General features: G+C 44.3%; 1 protein-coding gene across 1 annotated transcript; it reads right to left on the reverse strand.

Moving 5' to 3' along the window:
• Positions 1-979: 979 nt before the first annotated feature.
• ALG6 (ALG6 alpha-1,3-glucosyltransferase) lies at positions 980-19024 on the reverse strand. The gene is made up of 15 exons (XM_021537932.3): positions 18986-19024; positions 16305-16405; positions 13384-13468; positions 11569-11658; positions 10838-10926; positions 9093-9175; positions 8422-8486; positions 6355-6540; positions 6031-6166; positions 4021-4106; positions 3570-3654; positions 2484-2554; positions 2133-2201; positions 1612-1810; positions 980-1444 (listed from the first exon to the last, which is right to left on the reverse strand). Exons 2-15 carry the CDS (start codon positions 16384-16386, stop codon positions 1250-1252), a joined length of 1521 nt encoding a protein of 506 aa, XP_021393607.1. The 5' UTR covers positions 16387-16405; positions 18986-19024; the 3' UTR covers positions 980-1249.
• Between the last annotated feature and the right edge of the window lie 3570 nt (positions 19025-22594).

A 22594-nucleotide genomic window follows, 5' to 3' on the forward strand; every position in this document is an offset into this window, starting at 1 on the left:
GTTTTGTGTCCCCTTAGTGCCACTCAGCCCACACTTGCAGAAAGGCCGTGCTGTGGGCAGAACTCTTGCATGCCACAGTTAAGAGTCAGACCCGCAGAAAATCCTAAATCCTTGGGAAAAGATGGAAGTTTTGTCGTTTTATAAGGAACAGTTACAATGTAGAAACTGAATGTGCTCACCCCCATTATCCTTCTAGTTCCTACTCCAGAGCCCCCTTTCCATTCTCTCTGAGCTGCCAGGGGGGCACTGGTGCCTGGGGGTATTTTTTCCACAACAAATAAGCCTGGAAAAAGTGCACAAATACACTGAGCCTGTGGGACCGCAGTGCCAGGGCTCAGAACTGGCCCAGCTGGAAGTTCCCAGAACAGCTGATTCACACACTGAGGCTGAGGGCAGTGACAGCCTGGAATGTGACAGGGGAAGCCTTTAAACGAGGGGGGGTTTCTTTTATATTTATATATAGATACAGAAAAAACTGTAGACTGACTCCTAATTAAACTATACGACCCTAAATTGCTTTATGATTTATTTTCTTCCTCCATGCTTTGTTATGTTTATAATTACTCAATCAATTTGTATTTTCTGAATTATTGGCTTTGGAGGCTGAGCTGTGCCCAGGGAGAAATTGCAGAGTTGAGTTCAGTTTACATCTGCAAATTGCTGTGCAATTTAATAAGGGGTTTTGGTATTTTCAAACTGCACTGCAGCACCTCAGCTTTTATTGCAGTAGAAGCAAAAGTTTTGGCTTTTCAGTCCTGTTAAAGAGATTTGCAGCAGTTTTAGAGCCACAGCAGAGCTGCTGACCCCCAGCAAAGGTGAACAGTGACTGACAGCCACAAACCAGGTTTGTGTCATAAAGCAATTCAGCACCACAACTTCAGTGCTGCCAGGCACGAGTTTAAACTTGACCTGCATTACTTCCTTGTGCTTTTTATCCTGAGAAGGGAGAAAACTTCATGCTGCTTTTGCTAATACAGTATTTTAGCATTAATTCAAAATTTGGTCCTTTATTAGGCATTTCAGGTTTACAAATGGTAACAAAAGTATGACACTGCCAAAGAAAACAAACCAAATCCCATTCCCAACACTCGTCAAAATATCTCTCCTTTAGAACAGTCTTTAGATTGTTTTGTTTAAATAAGCAAAAGGTTTTTCCTGGCTTTCCTTGAGTTGCATCCATCACACACAGGCTCCTCTGCAGTGCTGGCACCTCTCACTGAGCACTCTCAGTCCTGCAGCTGCAGCTTCATTAACTGATTTTCTTCTGCCCTCTATTCTTGGAGTCCCAGAGTATCACAACATTAAAATACACCAAGAAGAGCAGGAAGTGCAGGCAGGAGACCACGGCCACAGCCAGGGGGAACAAGTCTGGCAGGTGCTGGGGGGGAGGCACCGCAGCACTGAGCACTGACAGGACTCCCATCAGGGCCAGGGACAGCAGGAACTGCAACACAAGGAGTGGTGGAACACCTCAGCCAGCCCAGCTGCCACTGCACTGCTGGGTGCTCTCACTCTTCCACACGGCACAAAAAAGAGACAGCCCCCCCTCCTCTGACGCTTCAGTGCTGGGAAAAGCTGCAAGGAAGAGGTAAAGGAATAACATTTGCTTACCAGGCCCCTGACAATCCTGGGAAAGGACTTAAACCAGGACACGTAGCCCCTGAGGGAAAGGGAAAAGGCCTTGAGCTGTAGGTCCTCGGCTGAGGTCTTCTCCAGGATGGAGAAGGAGGCCAGGCACGCGGCCAGGAAGGCGGGCGTGGTGGCGGCGTAGGGCAGCAGCAGCTCGTCCTTCAGCAGCAGGGGCAGCAGGCTGGCGTGGGCAGGGAAAACCAGTAAATACATTTATCCTTGCCACAACTGGGGCACAACAGGGTTTGCAGGGAATCACAGATGGGTTTGCTCATCCTGTTTCCTTTCACTGTCCCGGGGTGCTCCAACCTGGCTTTGGACACTGCCAGGGATCCAGGGGCAGCCACAGCTGCTCTGGGCACCCTGTGCCAGGGCCTGCCCACCCTCCCAGGGAACAATTCCTGCCCAATATCCCACCCATCCCTGCCCTCTGGCAGTGGGAAGCCATTCCCTGTCCTGTCCCCAGCCCCTCTCCAGCTCTGTTAACAGTTTTTCCAACTCACCTGAAAGTTGACACAAGTAGAAACCACGTGGCCATGAAGGGGATTTCATTTATGATTAAGCAGACTGGGCTAGGATGAGAGGAAGAAAAGGAGATATCAGCTTTCCCTAATCAAACAGCACTCCCAGTCCATGTAGGATATCCCCATGGAACAGCAGTGCTGGTGACTGTCCCCACTGCCACCTCTGAAAGGACAGACCAACTGGGCTGCACTTGCACACTCATTCACAAGTGATTTAGAAAAGCAAATGTGAAGAGCTGTTAAAATCTGATCTATTTGTAAGTGAAAGCAGCATGCAGTAAGAAGTTGGGGAAAGATCCAATTTTATCCACAGAAAAATGATTTACTTACACTGACACAAGAAGAATAGATTTTTCATGGACTTGAAAGGAGAACAGGAAAAATGACAAGGCACAGCTGACCTTAGGAGAGAGAGCAGAGATGTGTCAGCCTGTGAGTGCAAAGCAAAGCTCTGCTTTGGTGTCTGCAGGTGCAGGCCCTGCATGGGGGCAAGCAGCTAAACGAGCTGAGTTTTCTAATTAACTGCTGCATTCCCTGCAGTGCAAACCCCAGGCACCCTCACGTACCAAAACCACCTGATTTGGAATTTAATCCAGAATTAGGCACAAAGTTCTTCAGGCAGAGCCTCGCTCCTGCTCAGCTTCCCTGACAAGAGCAAGGAATCACAATATTCCCACACACAGGCACTGGCAAATCCCACTCCTGGTAAGAATTACCCCCATTTTTGACTCAAAATCTTGCTCCTCATCATGACCAGCCAAGAGAAAAAGTAAACAAATTGGTTTTTTAGTCCCCCACCACATAAAAATGTGTAAAACCAATCAGTTCTTGGGATAAACATTAGTTTTAGGTGATGTTGTGATAAAATTAAAAAGAAAAATTATCTGATAACTCTGAAACTTGGACCCAGATCCAGCTAATTTTGATTTCAAGGAGTCATAGCAATGTGCTTCAATTCAATGATGTGACTAAGAGAAGGCAAACATTTTGGAAAATGGGATCATTTTATTTTCAAACCACTCATGAGCTCACAATGTCCATTTGGGGAATTTTTAATGGAATTTTGCAGCCAGTGAAGGAAGAAAAACTGGCACTTTGGAAGCCAAACAAAAAAGAGGAGAAATCCCAATTCTATATGAGGTTTAAATGTGTGTGGAATCTTCCAAAGGCTCTTCAGAGGAAGATAAAAAAAAATACAGAGTTAAATAAAGAAAAATGAGCTTAAGGAACAAGTCTGGGTTTAAAGGCCAGGTCAGAGCCCTGGATTTGAGGAAATAAAACACTTTTTAACCAATTCCTTCAGCATTTGATGGCTCCCACCCTCTGTGCCCTGCACACGTGCTGCTGGCACTGCTGGTTGCCCTCCAGTGCTTGTGGTGGGCACAAAACAAGGAGCAGTGAACAGAAAACACTCACCAAGGCAAATTTAAACCCTCGCAGGGAAGGCTGGACAGTGAGCTTGATACAGGCAGGGAGCAGGCTCAAGAATGTCACAGCAAAACTAAAGGATTGGGGAAGAAAAACAGTTTTAATACATGAGGGACTACAGCCATTAACACTTCACTTTGCAGAGCCAGACCTGAATTCTTGACTAAGTCAAGGAGAACTGCGAGCTCTGACTTTTAAGAGCACTGAAAGATATTTGAATTCTTTGAATTTGCAAATTTAAACTCAGTTTTAATCAAACAGCTTAAATCACTATACAAACAAGCAGGGGATTTTTCAGTCATAAATATTCCCAGTATTTCTCCATCATGACTTGGCAGAAAAATACAGCAGAGGAAAGTGTACGATTCGAGAAAATTTACTCCTCTTGCAAAAAATATTGCAGATAAAAACTACCTAAGGCACTCCAGTTATGTCTCACCTGAGTTTTAGCTGAGTTCGAGGGGATATTACATTCTTTATCTTTATAAGGACACTTAGACTGCACCAAATATTGGCCACTTTATCCTGGAAGGAAATAAAAAGGTAATCAGTGATAATGATATATAATTACACTCATGTTGGTGGGAACAATGGGGCTTGGGAGGTGGGGATTGTTGGGTTTCTACCATGAGAGTGCAAATAACACTTGTCGGAGTACATCACATTCTCAGATGTACTGGGGATGATTGTGCTCCTCAAAAACGAACATTTTCAAGAGACCCAATTAAAACAGGTTCTAAAATAAGTGAGAAACAGCTCTTCAGCACAAGAGACAACAACTTACCCCACAAGAGCATTTTGTGGAGCTAAGGCTGTGAAACTGTCCCTGAGTAAACCCTGGCACATGTGAATCCATTTCCTCCCTACCTGCCCGTGCTCACTGCCCACTAGCACTCACAGAGTTAACCCCCCATAAATCAAGAAGTCTAAAGACATTAGCACTTGTGCTAGGATCACTTTCAAAATTAAATTTGTAACTGCAGCTCTCCTGCTGGTGAAACTCATCCCCAGACAGCTGCTGGAGGCACAGCTGTGTAGACACAACTCCCAGCAGCAACTGAGCCCCCTCGGTCCCCGCTGCCAGCGCCCGGAATCTGCCGGGGATTCCGGGGAACACAGTCCTGGCAGCACCAGCAGCCTCCTCCTCCTCACAGCCAGGCTGAATTTCCAGCCACCAGCAAGTGTTCCCGGGCTGCAAATGGGAACTGGCACACCCTGCCTGCAAATGGGAGCTGCACAGAACCTGTCACACCCCAGGCCAAGTTACTGAGCGCTGCTTACGTGGACAAATTCTCATTTTATCTCCATCAGCATCCAGCAAGTCACTGCCCTGAGCAGCTCAGAAAATATTTGGGCTAATATTAGACTAAAATCCTCCAGCTCTTTCAGACTCATTGGTTATTGTAATTTAAAGATTTTATTTCTAAACTTGGTACTCAATAAAAGGTGTGGTGAGCAAAATGATATTCCTTTATAAATTCGAAATAATTGTCAAGGAGAAGAGTCATTGTTTTTTTTTGGGAGTGTCTTTTTTGGAGACGTTTTTTGTGTTTATTGGGGTTTTTAAAATAAGCTAGCAGAGAATACATTAAGAACACCTCCACTGCCTTTGGTACATCAACAATAACTTTTAGGGGGGAAAAAGTGCCAGTTGAGATATTATTTACATCTGAAAAACATTAAAAGAATAATTAAGATTAATCTAACTACACGAAAATTTGCTTTAATCCTTGTGGACAGCCTGGAAATTCAAAGCTTCATTTTCTGGGTTAAGCTTGAAATTGAGAAACTGTTGTAAAGACTCATGGCCCAATTAAAACTGCAGCAACTCCTTGAGACCTTGGACATGGGAACCCCTTCTTTCCTCCCAAATTCCTGTAGCCATTCTGCAAATGAGGAATGGAATAACTGGATTAAGGCTCGGCACCTTTAGCATGGGCATGCTCACACCATAAGCAAAACCAAAATCAGAAGTGGCCTAAAGCTTTTGGAAAATATTGTAGAAACTGCACAAGGTGAGTCAAAAAGGAAGTTCTAGGCTATCTATCTAAAACATCATTTAAAAATAATTAAAAAAAAATAATTAATCCCATTGAAAAGAGGGGAGCAGAACCCAAGAGGCCAAAGCTGTCGACTTTCAAGGTTACATCTTCTGACACTGTCAATTACTATGGAATCTATTTCAATGGAAAAATGTATGGATTGAAGTATGGGTTTGATGATGGGATAAGTGTTGTCTCCTGGTATAATATCCTGGAAGATGCCAGCTGAGCTGAGGTTAAACACTGGATTAAATAACTGGCAAGAAACGACTGCTGAAGAAGCCATCTCGAGTTACTCGCCCTGCACTGTGTCTCCCCCATGAAATCCTAAAGGTCAGCCTGAAGGTTTCTCCAGGGATCTAAGAATACAGGACAGGGCAGTGGGTGGGAGAAGAAAACATGCATGCCTCAAACAAGCCTCTGTCAATGGGAAAGAGTCTTCTGAGTACTTGCATGATTTGTTCCACGTCGGTGCCGAACGGGAGCCAGCAGGCAGCGAAGGACACCAGCACTGTCCCTGCCAGTTTGGCCAGCAGCACCAACCTGTAACAGGACAGCACATCAGCAGTGCTGGGCACAAACCCTGCCACGCTCACCCTGCAGGACAGGAACACAGCACACAGCACCTCCCACTGAAATGACCCAGGAATGCCCGTGTGCGGACAAGGACAAGCCCATTCCCCACGCCAGGCTGATTCCTGAGGAAGATCAAACACCTCAAACCCACTTACCCCTTTCCTTTCAGTCCTTTCTTGAAGCACTTTCCCAGCAAATAGCAAAAAAAGGGCAGGGAATGGTAGAGTTCCATTTGTTTATAATTTAAGGCCAAGCAAAATGCCACAGAGCCCAGGAGGTCCCAGTCATGGGACAAACAAAGGACAGCCCACAGGGCCAAGCCAAGGCTCACTGAGTTGTATATGGTTTTTTATGTCAAGGACAAGACACACATCTCACTTCTGGAGGGCAGCAATTAATGCCTTGAGGGAAAGCAGAAATAGCTTGTAAAATGAGTTTTGTCAAGTTAGTCTTAAGAACACATTGCCAGTTGTGACTATGTAGCCCCCAAAGATAAAAAAAAATACATCCATTGAAAGCGTAATTTTTATATTCCAAAGTTTGATTCAGAGCTTGCCCAGGCAAATCTGAGGGCAAATTCTGTGTGTGTTAATTACACATGTAATTACACATGCATTCAGCCAACCCAGCTTTTGGTGGCACTGACAGTTCTCTGCAACAAGCAACATTTTGTTCTTGTTATTTTCATGGGTAGTGATAAAGCTCTCACAAGCTTTCCCTTCCAGCTCCCACAAGATACGTGCAGAATATTCAAATATGTCAGTGTTTAAATTCTGTATAATTTCCTTCAAAAACTTCTGAAGGGTTTGTGATTCTGTTACACACACAAGGCACACTCATCCATGACCAGTTCCCTGACTGCTAATCCTGCTCAAACAATAAGCAATAGTTGCTAAAACAATATTACTGCCTTGTGACTTTGAAAGAGCTTCCCAGGCTCAGGAGATTTTGAAGAGCCCAAGCTACACTTACTATTAAACTACAATAAAGTTTTGTAATTTTTGTAAACTGTAACAGAAGCTTTGGTTTTTACTTGTTTTTTGAAAAGCTTAGAAAAACCAGTAAACACAGAATCCCAGACTGATTTGAATTGGAAGGGACCTTAAAGCCCATCCAGTGCCATCCCCTGCCATGGCAGGGACACCTTCCACTGTCCCAGAGTGCCCCAGCCTGTCCTTGGGCACTGCCAGGGATCCAGGGGCAGCCTCAGCTGCTCTGGGCACCTGTGGCAGGGCCTGCCCACCCTCCCAGGGAGGAATTTCTCCCTAATATCCAATCCAAACCCACCCTCTGGCAATGGGAAGCCATTCCCTCCTGTCCTGTCACTCCATCCCTTGTAACCAGTCCCTCGTATTTCTTGTATTGTCAGAAATGTCACAATATTTTGTTTTCCCTCTGTCAGCCTAAGCAGCTGTGACAACACATCCAGCTTGCCCACGGAGCTCTCAGCCCACTCACATTTCCCACTCCACATCACCAGGTGTATTTGACACCTCATTGATTTCACATCAGCAAACTCACACCGAGAGGCCCTGATCGTGCAGAGGTGCAGCAGCTCAGAGACACCAATCCCTGCCCTGCTGGAGCTGCTCAGAGGGTGGCATTGTCACATCAGAGTGGCAAGGCTGGCACAGAGATCTGCAGGAAATCCATGCCTCACAGCAGCTGCTGCACCTCCAGCACGGGGTGAGCTGACAGCACTGGGCTGCTCCTGTACAAAACCAGTATAAAAGCAGATTGTTATTAATAAAGAGCCCCTGTGAAGGTGCCACCAGCCAGCCCTGAACTCACCTCCCTGAGCTGTGCAGCCAAGGCAGAAGGGGAGGCTTTACAGAGCTGAATGTTCCACACAGCTCCACCTGCCACTGCTCTGCCATCCTAGGAAGATCTAAGGGGATTCCCTCTGCACACACAAATCACAGGAGCACAGCCCATCACTCTCCTCCCTGTCACAACCCCACTGATGCTGCCTGCAGTGAAGTGACTGACAGGGAGATGAGCTGGTGGCATGGGAAGAATGATATTCATGTTGGGATTGATTTGTGCCAATATCAATAATTTTTATCTCCAATATGTTTCAGACTTGCAGCTTCCTTTGATATCTCTGTTTGGGGTGGGCAGAACCCCCCAGATGACCCAAAGCCACCCCATGCTCAGTTAACAAGTGCTAAGGGGCAGTAATTCCATAAACAGGAATTCATTTCCCTGCAGAACAAGGATACTGGAAGTGCCCATGGTCAATAAGGATGAGGCCTGGGTAAAGCAGGATGCAGAGAGCACTGGAAACCTGGCAAGAAGGATCAAAAAACAGGGGAAAAATAATTAGTCCAAGATTAGACATTAGACAGAGAAACTTCTCCCTGCTCCAGTACAAAAATGTGCCCCTCCATGGTGCGTCCTATATGTAGGAATCTTATTCTCTACAAGTTATCATCTGTCAGGAATATTTTGATGAATAAACAAGAATGAAGATTTGCCATAAATTCGAAAATATTGAATATTGCCTGCCCTTTAAAACAGCTTAAAGACCAGCTACACCTATCTTAAACCGCTCCAAAAATCAGGAGACTTGTTATCCCAAAATCTATTGTAAGGAGTGTTCAAGATAAAGCAGTTCCCAAATCCCCCCCTGCCACACCACAAATCTTTTCTTGTTTTGTTTTTTTTTTCTTAATTGAGTAATAAATTCATAGAAAATCTTGTTATTAAAAGCATTAAAAGAATTGTTGTAAGATAAAATAAAGGCTTTTCTAATGTTATGAGCTATAGTGGTTGTCATCAGTTTTACATGGAAGCCATCAGGGTGTTCTTGGTGTTAATTAACTCAGTGCTGCACTTCTGCTCTGTATTAACAGAGTTTTCTTTGTTTAATTTACACACACCAGATACTTGCCTTTTTTTTAGCAGATGTTTCTTTCAAGGAAAAACAATATAAAATAACTGCAGGGATATAAACCAGCAAATCAGCAACAAACACTGAAAAATAAAGATTAACTTTCCATTAGAATTCTCCCACAAGGAGAAGGCAAGGAAAAAACACAGGCAAATAAACATCAAAATATCAGAAATAAACTGGGCAGATCCACTTCAAAGGACAAAAAGAACCAGGTCTACAGAATTTGATCTTGTTAATGTTTCTAAGGCTCATTTCTGATGTCCCAAAGCTGCTGCTTCCACGTGTTCAGCTGTCCTGGCTCCTGGCACAGCCTCAGTCGCTCTCTAGTTCCTCACATGCCACAGGCAGGGCAGGCATTCGGGAATGCCCCAAAGAAATCAGCCCTGCCTGCACCCAGGTTGTGGGACAGGACTGAGAGGCTGGGGCACAGTGAAGAAAGTCCAGATTATCCCAGTCTCTGTGTGAATTACCAGCGATGGGGATAAAGAGACTGAAAGCAGGGATTTGGCTTTGATCACCTGCCTGCAGCAACATTTGTGAGAGGCAACAAGAAAACAGAGCCAGCAGGTTCTCCTGCCCAGGGTATGTCCAGCAGGTGAATTCTTCTTGAGTTGTCTTAAAAACTCAATAAAAACCTCAGATTATTTCTACAAACCACTTTCAGCAAATGTGCAGTACCTCCAAGAAGAAATGGAGATGTTTAAATATTTCAGTTATCCAGGGATGAATTGTTTTGCCAGCTTAAGCCACAACTAAACAAATATAACCAAGGTGTTAGCAAAACAAATACACTGATGCTTAAAATAAAGCTGCCATTGACCACCCTGAATTATTTTAATGCACTCTTCTAATGGCCCCTGTTAAAAGTGTTTATCAGCTCTCCAGATCCATCAGTGTTGTGTCAAGTGAGTTGATTTCAAAATTAATAAAGACCATTTCAAGGGTAATTAAATACTAGTGATTTTTATTTTTTTTCAATTCAATCAATTACCAGAGAGCAGACTGAGAGGTTTGTGAAGTACAGAAAAGCTATTGATGAACAACAAATTCTGCTGTTGCAATCAGAAAGCATTTTGTGTTAGAAAAAGCAAAAGACATTTCAAATGAAAGGAAATAGTAACAAGAAACGAGTTCATTGGCCACATTGCTGTTCTACTGCTGCAGCTACTAAATTATGGTACAAATTTTCTTCTGCATTTGTTTGCACTTCAAAATAATCAAACGGTGGAAGACAAATTTAGAATACAAGTAGTAAAATCAATTTTAATTTTTTTTTTTCACAGTAAAAAACCCAAATATTTCTGCCTTTGAGATCAGCTCCTTAAGATCTCTGATACCTCCAGAGATTAAGTCAGGAAAAGCCAGGCTACATGTAACATAATTTGACAATAAAAACCAATTATGCTAAATATAAAAGACTATTTATCAGAATAGAAGGGAAAACAAGAATAATTTTCAAAATTAAAAAGTGGGTCTATGCTACAAAGAGCAGCTGTGTTTTAGAGATTTTAATTAATTAATTGGGTTGAAAACTTGTTTCTGTATTTTATATTTATAGCTTCATAAATGATGGCAGAAAAGGAAATAATGCACAAATTTGGCTCAGAAATGGACCTGCAAAGCCATCCAGTTAAAAACCTGAGAATAAAGCAGTAAAGACAGAGAAGCTGCATATTAAACACGCTGAATTAGTAAGCAAGACAAATGTGCAGGATGATCCCAAGGAAATATAACCTTCCTACCTGTTGTACGCATAAATAACTTATGGGGCTGACTCTCATAGCCCCGAGATGTGTGCAGGGCAACCCAATCAGGATTTATTAACTTTGCACTGTAAAACAAAGTACAGACACATCAAAATGCAGACAGTTCTCATTTCCCTTTACACTCCTTGCAGCAATAAAGATGACACAGACAGGAGCAGATTCCAAGAATTAAGATGAATGAGAAAAAATATCTCAAGAGCAATAGTGATCAATGAAAGCTTTTCCTCACCACTAGATCAGTTTACACTATAGACTGTTTCACAATTAAAAAAAATAACCTTTGGAAACAGTAAAAATGGAATACAATATTTATTAGGACAAGATAACCACCTCCAGTCTGGTTCCTGGACTTTAAAAAAAAACAATTGTAAATACCTTTCATGCTTAAGTATTAAATATAAACCATTTACAGTTCACATAGATGCCCCACATAGCTGTGCCTGTGCACTTTAACCTACATTCTTATTCCATAAGTCTCATTCCAACAGCAGCAAAGCCCTTGTGGAAAAAGTATTCCAATAACAGAATTCTATTTACATGATATCTACTCATCAAATGTCGCTTGGGCTCTGCACACACAAGAGCTTTCCCAGGCAATGCCCCCTGTTCCTACAGCACTGGGCATCCCAGATCCAGCAGTGGCTTGTAGAGAAAACTGAATATCCAGAAAGAAAAATGTAACCAAGGATTTCAAACACTGGACTTACATGTAAGCACACACAAAACTGTGATAGGCAGTGAGAGGTGGGTAATCGAGGCCCCAGTACTGCAAGTTGTTGTCACTTGTATTGAAGTACCTACAAAAAAAAAAAAATTAATTTAAAGACTACATTTCCAGCTTAGTTTTGACCCAAGGAAAAGACTGAATAGTAAATACATTCCAAATCCAAAATAGAAGGTGGCAGCATCTATACCTGCCTAATTTTACTGCACATTAAATAAGTCCCAAGCAACAAAATAACAGCAAAAGTGATGCAGAGTTCACATATTTGTGGTTGAAAAAAAGCTGCTAAAGCTCACTTCAGTGGAGAGAAAAACTCCTGGTTCTACCTCCAAACCCAGGCAGACCATGTGAAAGGAAGGAAAAGGATTTTCCCATTTGGGATTATGTTGTGTCAGGATCTCTATGGCAGCAGTCAAAATGAACTCAGCTCTCCCAGGTGAGATCTGGTTTGTCCAAGGAGAAGCTCCAGCAACGAGGAGCAGCCCCTTCCCACCTCCCAGTGAATTCTGGCTGTGCCCACTGCCACGGGGCAGGCTCCTGCCTCTTCCACTTCCTCTCTTCAAATGCAGCCAATTTTTGACACTTATAATAGTAAATTATATTTCTTCAATTCTTTATGAGCTGCCTGAAGTGTCTTCTGAACAGATGATAAATCACATTTCTTTGAGTTGCATCTCTGCCTCTTATCCTACAATTCAAGATTGCTCCTGCCAAAGCAGTGCAGATTCTTTATGCAGAATGTCACAGTTTGCAACTTTCAGGGAATTTGCCACTTTTGGGGGTTTTTCATTTTACCTTCCATAATGTTTTCAATTAAAAAAAGAAAAACAACCTTTATATACCCAGTAATATTTAGTAAGGAAGCTTGCAGAGTTTTAATGAGCAATAGAATAAAAAAAGAAGTTCCTAAAGGACTTTACAGAATAATATAAACCAGAAATATTTAAATTCTAGAATGCAATCCCTTGCACATCAGCCAAGATGTGCTGTTCCAAACACCCACTTTGCTGTATTAGAGATTCAATTCCCAGAGCAGACCCAACCCAAAAAAACCTTTCAATTATAAATATAAAATTACATCAATTACAAAACCAGAGAGCAAACAGAAGCCCCAGGTGCCCACCTGGCAGCCCCTCAGCTAAACCCAGCCTGCAGCAGTGTCTGATCTGGCCCCTGGGAATGCCTGGGAATATTGGCTACTATAACTCCTAATTTTAAGGAAATACAGTTCAGTGTAGCAGAGTGGATCAAAGCTGCCAACTCCATTATTATGTAACACCTCTTATCCCAACTCTGGCACAGTAGGGTTTGGATATCAGGAAAAAAAAAGGACAAAAATGAGAATATAGGAACAACAAGATGATCTGAGGTCACTACACAGACTAATCTGCAGAGTTCACATGTATTTACAGAATACAAGTGTATTAATTTTCTATTTTGTCAAATGAGTCTGTTCCCCAGCAGACAGCCAGGGAAAAATTACACCATACACCCAAAACACTGCTGTCTTTGCCAGAAGATGAACTGGAATTCCAATATATTCCAATTTGAGTTGTAGCACATATATGGATTAAATTTTTACTCTAAAGAATATTAGGAATAATGCAAAATTAAATATTTAGAATAATTCTCCTCCTGTTTTATATTATCTGTACAAATGAAGCTGGCTACACTGGAATCTAGATCCCAGAATTCCCACATTTAGAAATCTCATGGATCATGGAAGCAAACAATGAACTCAGAGGTGTAAAATACAAACAGGATTCCCTCCCATTCTCCCTTTGTAAGCACCACCTACCACTGCCTGATGGGTAAGTTGTAGGTGATTTCTTGCCAGTGCCTCTGAGCCTCGTAGTCTCCATACATGGGTGGTTTTCCTGCCCCTAAAAAGAGAAGACACAGCATTCAGGACATTATTTAGTTTATAGATTGCTTTCCCCAGTTATGTATTGCATATTAATTACTAATTTTATTCTCCATATCTCTGTATTGAGAGCAAATAGAGATCTCATCATGCAGTCTAATAGAGAGAAAAAAAAAGTTATGTGTTCTTTTGGCTTTCTGGAGATTTCTGCAATAAGCATTTATCAAGATACTCTGCTGTGAAGAACTGCTTCCTCATCTGACAAAAAAAAATCATTTCCAAGTGCAGATGAAAAATGTGGTACTTTCCCTGAACTAGGAAAATGGACATGTTACAGTGATTCTGTGGGAACTGCTGCACTCCCATGGTGTGATAATTGTCAATATTCTCACTTGTTTCAGCCATGTCATGATACCTCACTATTAATATCATTATAATACTAATATTAGCTATTTTCATGGAAAAGAAAGCTTTTACAATGCAAATAATTCAGACGTCAAATCTCCCCTCGATGGAAGCCTAAGTGTGGTAATGGCAGCATGCAAAGCATCTTCCCAGAGTTTATTTACTTCTATTAACCTGATCATTGAGAACAGAAACTGGACTGATTGTGCTCCCAGTGAAATATTGACATGAGCCAGACAGAGATTTAAGAGGTTCTTTAAAATATAGGAAAGCTATCTCTGGTTTTACCCATGATCTATGTTTGTGGGAATCCCACGAGCTCAGCAATGTGTAATTCATTCCCAGAAAGTGCAAAGGAACTCTTATCTCTGCTCATTTCTTCCTGGGGGGTGGAGAGCAGAGCACCTCCACTCTCACACATTCAGATTAAAGTTTCCCAAATAAGTGAGATCACTGGAGTTTCACCAGTGTCAAGTCTGTAGCTGTAAGTCCAGTGGAACAAAGAATCTGCCACTGGATTATTGAAATAGATATTACCCAAATTTTAGAGTGTTTCTGTATCAATTTCTCAATCTCAAGGGGAAAAAAGGATGAAAAAAATTCATTGCCTTCAGAATGATCAAAAATTCTTAATTCAAAGGTTTGATTATTAAAAGCCAATTACTGATTTGTTAGTTTGACAATGCACGTTTAGCTTCCATCTACAGAAAGCATCAAGCACACAGACAAACTAAGTTAAAAATTAATAAAACTGGAATATTTTATTTTAAAATGCTCACAAATACCTTCAAAGTAGTGATCTTATTCCGTTTTATTGTTAACCTGGGAATATAATTTTTTAAGGGTTTGAAGCTGCCTCTCAATACCTGTATTCAGCAGGAGTTTGGGCATGCATTAAAAAATCATGCATTAACCTATGAAACCAAATTTTTCCTCAGTAATTCCCCAGGGCCAGGTCATCACTAATGGTAACTTTTCAAAACCAGGTATTAGTTTCTGCTTTTTAATTGAATTCCAGAAGCAGATCCAAAGGCAAGCTGATGGCAAGGAACAGGCTGGGAATGAGACAGAGATCCAAGGGTGCACAGTAAATGAGGGTGGAATTAAAAGTTTATTATATCTGCAGGAAGTCAAAGAGAAAAAAATAATCCCAGTGGATTTATGTGTTTGACAGCTCTGACACTGGGATTTGTCTTTTTACAGCCAGCCAATGCTCAAAGTTAAGCATTAATAATTTGCTGAACTGGATCAGATTCAGCTTTTCCTATTCCAAAATCAGTTATATCAGCTGGGGAGGAAATGAGATTTAAAAATTGTTATTTTAGCTCAGGCTTTATTTTAGACTCTCTTCCATAATCTTGATTGGTTTGAAATTAAATCAACTTACAAAAATCTAGTTAGCAACAGAATTCTAAATAAATCCTCTGCACTGCAAGAGAGATTCAGTGTATGCCTGAAGACAGGGTGTTTGCTGCCTAGAAATGGGTAAAAACCTCAGTTACCTACAGATCTCTAAGAAATGGCATTTTGAGAAAGCAAACTCAAACCAAAACAATTGGAAATGCAGTTCAGATTCAAGCAAACTCTTCAAGTAAATGAAACCCAGAATTACCAGTTTAAAATCACCAAAATGCTCCCGAGCAGCTCCAGCTACTGAGGAGAGGAGGCCTCCCTTTGCCTCAAAAAAACAGAGTAGAATTTAACTTGTGATTCTTTGGGCTGATGAAGATTGAAAGCATAGGTTCATTTTTAATTTTTTTTTTTTTTTTTTTTTTTTTTATTTGCAGAGAGCAAACCTTGTGCCAGCTCATTCCAAGTGTGAGAATGGAACTGGGAGGCTTGGAAAGGAACTTGCTAATTCTTTGCAAGGCTTCTCACATGAGGAGGAGAAAAACTCATCCATTACCAGAATGTAGCTCTGGCTCCTGCTGTAAACAAGCTTAAGGAGGTACAGCTACAAGGCAGAGTCATTGTTCACTCCATGTCACCTCTGCACTGTCTTCATTAGCACCAGCATTAGCCAAATATAAGCTAAATAAAAATATAAATAATAAGGTTATATCTGCTACAGGATTTTAAAGACAATATGAGGTAAATGTACAAGTGGACTGCAATATTCTGCAAATAAAGGCACAGAGGAAAACAGGCAGATATTGACCTAAAACATTAATGAACATCAGCACCACCCAAAAAAAAAAGTTATGGTGTTTTTTTCCAGCATTCTGCTCTACACTGTGATGTTAATCTTCAAAGAATAAGAAAAAGGAATTCTCAGGGAAATCAAGAGGAACTAAAATATAACAACAGCTGAAATAACACATCTCTTCCTATGTATGATTTTATATAAACACCAATAAAAGAAATAAGCAATAAATAGAATTGCTTTGCATTTCCCCCAAGCCCCATAAGCCGTGTCCCTGGGGCTGCTGCAGCCTGTGCAGGTGCCTTACCTGAGTAGGAGCCCAGGGACACAGCCCAGCGCACGGTGAGCGCCAGCAGCACCGTCAGCGTCATCAGGCTCCACTTCTCCATGGCTGGGACACTCCAGGAGCTGGGGACACAGAGGAGCACTGCTAGAGCACAGCCCCACTCTGTGCCAGCCATCGCTGCTGAACACCCCCACACTGACACCTCACTGCATGGTAAAAGCACTCCAGGAGCTGGGGACACAGAGGAGCACTGCTAGAGCACAGCCCCACTCTGTGCCAGCCATCAGTGCTGAACACCCCCACACTGACACCTCACTGCATGGTAAAAGCACTCCAGGAGCTGGGGACACAGAGGAGCACTGCTAGAGCACAGCCCCACTCTGTGCCAGCCATCGCTGCTGAACACCCCCACACTGACACCTCACTGCACGGTAAAAGCTTCAAAAGCGACTCCGTGCCCCAGTGTTACGTTAATGCCACTTCTTTCTTCAGTTAAGAGCGCCACAGCCAGATTATGCAAAGTGCACATCTGCTGGTTTAAACAAAATAAAAGTTATTTCAAAGTTAATTGGTGTCAGGAGATATTATTCGCCATCCTTCCACCCCCAAAAAGCAACAGGGCTGATGTCCCATCAAGCTTATTGCACCACTGTAAGGATCCAGTAAAAGAAATTTTGCCAGGTCTGACAAATTGAAGGCTGTGTGCATGAAACAGGAAACTTATTATGTTGCCCTATGCAAAAAAAAAAAAAAAAAATCTAAAAAATATTATTAAACAACTAACTATGGAATATGCAAACTTCAACCCAAAGAATTGGAAAAAATTTAGTCTGAACTAGGAAAAATGTGAGGAAGAAACTACTTCAGTCTTGAAGAGTACAACTGCCAGTTGCAGACAAGGCTTAATTTGATTTAAGTCAGTTTAATATACTTACTACTGACCAAAACCAAAAATCCCATACAACAGAAGCACTCAGCTGCTGTTTCAGTTATAGATAAACAACATCTAAGGCATATTTAGGTTATTCTTCTCCAACTCCACCCATATTTATTTACTACTCACAGAAAGGTGTGACCCAACACCACCACCAAGGGGAAAAAGAAGTTAATTAATAATATAAATCTGTGGCAGCAGATCTCCATCTATAGGTAGGAAGGTGAACACTGATATTTGCATGTTTTCACCTGTGCCTAAGCCACAGGGAAGCACTTTTATCTAAAATAAAAGATACATCTATCCTTCTCTCTATCTTGCAACATTAATTAATTATGCCTGCTTAATTATTACATAGCACCAGCCTCACCTATAGACCCCCTCATCTCTGTTTCATTTATTTACTTTTGTCATTCCCTACATGCACAACAATTGTTTTCTGGGATATTGAGTTTCCTTCTCTGCTCTCAAAAGCGGCCCTTAAAGTATTCTTTCCTACTTATTTTTCACCTTTAATAATTACCCCATGCTACCTATAACAAAAAGCCATGCTTTTATTAAATTCTAAAGCACAGAACTCTTAATTCTTGGTATCCTGTGAGCAACAATGTTAGGAATAATTCTTAGGGAATGATAATGCTGGTTTGGTCAATCCCAAACTTTTCACCTTCCCCTGGATGTGCAACACCTGATCAGGTGATCTCAAGATCCCAGCTGTAAGCATGAGGTGAAAATCACAGCTAAAAAAAACCCAAAAAACCCTACTATCCTTCCACACTGCCTACAATGACAATTCAGATACATAACACCAGTACAAACCACCCAGCCCTTGCCCAAGGAAGCTGACAGAACTCAGCTATAGATGCACAGCCCTGAATAAAACTTCTCTTAAAATGCTTCATTTCAGCAGCTGAAAAACGCACACACAGAATGAAGAATTCCATTTGTCGACGCAATACCTGTGTACAACCCTGCTGTTTCCCTAATCCTTGTCAGGAGGCACCTTTATTCCTCATCTCACCCCTCGCCCTGCCAGGGCCTCCTCAGAGCCCCAGGGCGGGCTGGCGCTGCGGGGCTTGCCCCGGGGCCGAGCTGCCCTCAGCCCCCTCAGCCTTTCAGCCCCCTCGACCCGCTCTCCCTCAGCGCCCTCAGCCTTTCAGCCCCCTCAGTCTCTTCCTCACCTCCCTCTGCCTTTCGGCCCCGTCAGCCCTCAGCCCCCTCAGCCCCCTCACCGCCCTCACCCTCGTCACCCCACAGCCCCTCAGCCCCCTGCCCGTCCTCAGCGCCCTCACCCTCATCATCGCACAGCCCCCTCACCTCCCCGCAGCCGCTCTCAGCCCCTTCCCCTCCCCGGGCTCCCCTCAGCCCGGCTCCCCTCAGCCCGGCCCGGCTCCCCTCAGCCCGGTTCCCCCCAGCCCGGCCCGGTTCCCCTCAGCCCGGTTTCCCTCAGCCCGGACCTGCTCCCCTCAGCCCGGTTCCCCCCAGCCCGGTTCCCCTCAGCCCGGCTCCCCTCAGCCCGGCCCGGTTCCCCTCAGCCCGGTTCCCCCCAGCCCGGACCGGTTCCCCTCAGCCCGGACCTGCTCCCCTCAGCCCGGTTCCCCCCAGCCCGGCTCCCCTCAGCCCGGCCCGGTTTCCCTCGGCCCGGTTCCCCTCAGCCCGGACCTGCTCCCCTCAGCCCGGTTCCCCCCAGCCCGGTTCCCCTCAGCCCGGCCCAGCTCCCCTCAGCCCGGTTCCCTCCAGCCCGGCCCGCGCCGCCCGCGGCTCTCACCGGGCTCGGGCCGGCGCGCGCTTCCGCCTGCGCGGCGCCTTCCGGGCGGGCTGTGCGCGTGCGCGGGGCGGGAAGCGGCAGCGCCTCAGGGACGCTCCGCCATGGGCGGGGCCGGGCCGGGCGGGCTGCGCTCGGCTCCGGGAGGAGGGGATGCTCCAGCAGCACCTCAGAGCCCTGTCCAGTGTCTAATGGGGCTCCGGGAGAGATGGAGAGACCATGGACAAGTGACAGGGGAGGGGTTCCCGCTGCCAGAGGGCAGGGATGGATGGGATGTTGGGGAGGAATTCCTGGCTGGGAGGGTGGGCAGGCCCTGGCACGGGTGCCCAGAGAAGCCGCGGCTGTCCCTGGATCCCTGGCATTGCCCAAGGCCAGGTTGGATGGAGTTTGGAGCACCTGGGACAGTGGAAGGTGTCCCTGCCCATGGCGAGGGTGGCACTGGATGGGCTTTAAGGCCCTTTCCTGTGGGAACCCCGGGTTTGTTCTGGGGTCTCATGTGGTGGTAAAGTCTCTCCTCCAACCCGTGCTTCCAAAGAAAAACTCTGCAGCCTCTTGTTGTTCGGTCTCAAGGCAGTTTATTGCAAGTTATCTACAAGATTTTCTTCTGGAGCTGCTGTGGTTTGCTCACAGCTCAGGCAGAGGCACACACACACCCTGACATCCTCTCTGACCCCGACTGCTTCTCTCCCCACCCTGGGCTGCTGCTATCTTTTATATGATATATTATGTGTTCCATGTTTACAGTTTTTCCCCAATACCCACTACCCATATTACAAGGTGCTTTTCTACTCTAAACCAATCCATAAGTGCCAGCATCACCAAGGACATGGAGGCAAGGAAGAAGAAGAACAGGATCAGCCCACTTTCCTCCATCTTAGAACTCTGACCCCCATGTACAAAGTAAAAACCCCCCTGGACAGGTGCTAAAACCCCCCTGTACAATACTAAAAAAATTTCCCCTCTGTTTTGTAACTACTTTTACTATCCTATCTAACCCTTTGTGACTTCTTGTTCCACCTTTAAAGTTGGTAACTCATTCCATGGCTCAAACCCAAAATCACAGCTGTGTCCAGCTGCCTGCCAGGGTCTCAAATGCTTCTGACCAAGGCCTGGAACCTCCAAAAATGTTTGAGGGACATTTTGAGTTCCAACACTTTCTAACCTAAACCAGTCTGGGATTCATGGTTTTCTACCATGCCAGCTAGCTGGGGAGCAGCTCCTCAGCCCTTACAGCTTGGAGATGATATTTGGGAACAAAGCTCAGGATCCCAGGCTGGGTCGGGCTGGAAGGGACCCCAGTGGAGACATCTGGTGCCACCTCCCCACTCAGGCAGGGCCATCCCTGAGCACTGGGTTGTGTCCAGACAGCCTTGAGTATCTCCAGTGAGGAAGACTCTGGAATCTCTCTGTGATGCTCCATAGGCCTCACTTTTAAACCTTTCAGTCTTTTTTCATTCTCTTTAACATCTTGATGAAGTCTAGAGCATAACAAAAATCAGAGAATCACAAGATGGGTTGAAAGAGACCTCAAAGGTCATCTCATTCCTGGGGCAGAGACACCTTCCACTATCCCAGCTTGATCCAAGCCCCATCCAACCTGGTCTTTTCTTCTGGTTGTGTTTCTGACTGAGGTCAGGCCATGAAACTGAATAGAAAACTGGTTATTCTTAAAGCTAACACCATGTACTGAGGGTTTCATGGCCACACCTGCCCGGCGAGCTGGCAGCAGTGCTCTCCTTGGACTGGAATCCCAGGGCTGAAAGCTGTGATGGATTTAAACAAATGTGGTCAAGAAATGTCTGATCACTTACAACAGAAACATTAAAATAAACAGAGATTACTGCAAATCAAAGTGGTTTTTTTTTTCAGATGTGCAGATAATTTTTTAAATATATAAGCACTATAAATGTAATATTTCATAACACCAGAGATTGCTTTTTTTCCTTGATAGTTTGCCAATGCAAGATGCTGATTTCCACTATCCCAACCATTTTTGAGTGCGAATTCTTTGGACATCCTGGTCCCTCTTACACCTGCCATAATTTCAGCCACTTGTGCTGTTGCCTCATGTGGGATGGTGTGAAGAGACTGAAAGCTTTCTTAAACAGATAAAGGTAGAAATCACACCTGTCTGCTGGCTTGCCAAGGTGTTTGGAGCCATAATCCTGTGGAAAACAGCAGATTACACCCATCAAATTTTACACACTTTGCCTAATCTGACACGCTCAATAATTTATATTCCTGCTGGGTAAAGTGCGTCCATTTCAGGATGTCTGGAAACGACAAGTCTGTAAAATGAGGATAATCCTACAAATTCATCAATTACGAACTAATTTAGAGTTACATCTCCTGAACCCACAGCGCCTGGAGCTGCTTTATGGCACTGAAACAAGTGAATTCCCAGCCTAAGCCTGCGGGAGAATCACCAGGGCAGATTCCTATTTCAAACCTCCTTCTTCTCCTTTTACTCTCCCCTCCAGGATTTTCCATGCCCGGAATTCCCCAAAGAACAAGGCCGGGGAGCGCTGATAACTCAGTCAGCCCCGAGTCCGCGCTCGTTGCCTGAGGACTATTACCAAAAAAAAAAAAAAAAAAAGAGTTTTTTAAATTTTTTTTTTTTATTTCTTGGAGATTATTGCTAATTCCGTGCTGGAGCTGGGATGGGCGAGCAGGAGCCCACGGCCGCACATTCAAGTGCATTATTTCAATTAGCCGAGCGCTCTTTGTTGCAAGGTGAAATCATTCACTCCCCGGGAAAGCTTTTTTATTGAATGCTTTCTAAATACTCGCATCGGGCGCGTCGCCTGGAATTGAGTCTCTGTCACTTGTGTTTCTGCGGTGACTTTGACCAGATCAATGACTGGAAAAGGCATTCAGGACACATTGATACGGCGGGGTAGGAGACGAGCGGGGTTTGGTGCTCAGGAGTACAGAGAAGCCGATAATGAGCAGATAAACGGCTTTTCTTAACCCTTGGCGTTCTCGGGAGCCTTCGGAGCTCCGCTGCCTCCTCTCCTCCACCCCGGCTCTATGACTTGATGGCAGCCGAGCGGTGGCAAGGCAAAAATCCATCAATTTGGGATGAAATGCTGCCAGAATAATGAGAAAGTCTTTCCTAGGGCGGGCGGGGGTGAAGAACCTGCGGTCATAAAAAGTTCCAGCTCAGCCAGAATTTCGCTCTGTGCTGCCGGAGCGAGCGGGGGAACAAACTCTGGAGGCGTTTGCAATTGCAGATTCCCAATCTGCAGATTCCCAGATTATCCCGACCCCAGGACATGGCCCTGGATTTAGCGGGCACAGAGCCGCGCTGCGAGCCCCGCTCTGAGCTCTCAGCAGCCTCGGCTTTTTCTCATTCTCCTTTACCGAGCAAAACCAGGAGTAAACGTGACAGAAAACACAACCTGAGCCCGCAGGGAGATGGATTTAATTTTATTTTTCCCCATTAAATATTGGCACTTAATAAAGTCATTACAAATTACTGAGGGTTTGGGGTTTTCTCTTGAATTCTTGCCATTTTTTGGCGCTGGGAGACACGGAGTTTCCCTCGTCCGACCCGGGGATCCCAGCCCTGGGGAAGCTCCGAGTCCTCGGTAAAGCAGAGCGGGACATTCC

Source organism: Lonchura striata, chromosome 9 (assembly GCF_046129695.1).
Source record: "Lonchura striata isolate bLonStr1 chromosome 9, bLonStr1.mat, whole genome shotgun sequence".
NCBI classification, from domain to species: domain Eukaryota; kingdom Metazoa; phylum Chordata; class Aves; order Passeriformes; family Estrildidae; genus Lonchura; species Lonchura striata.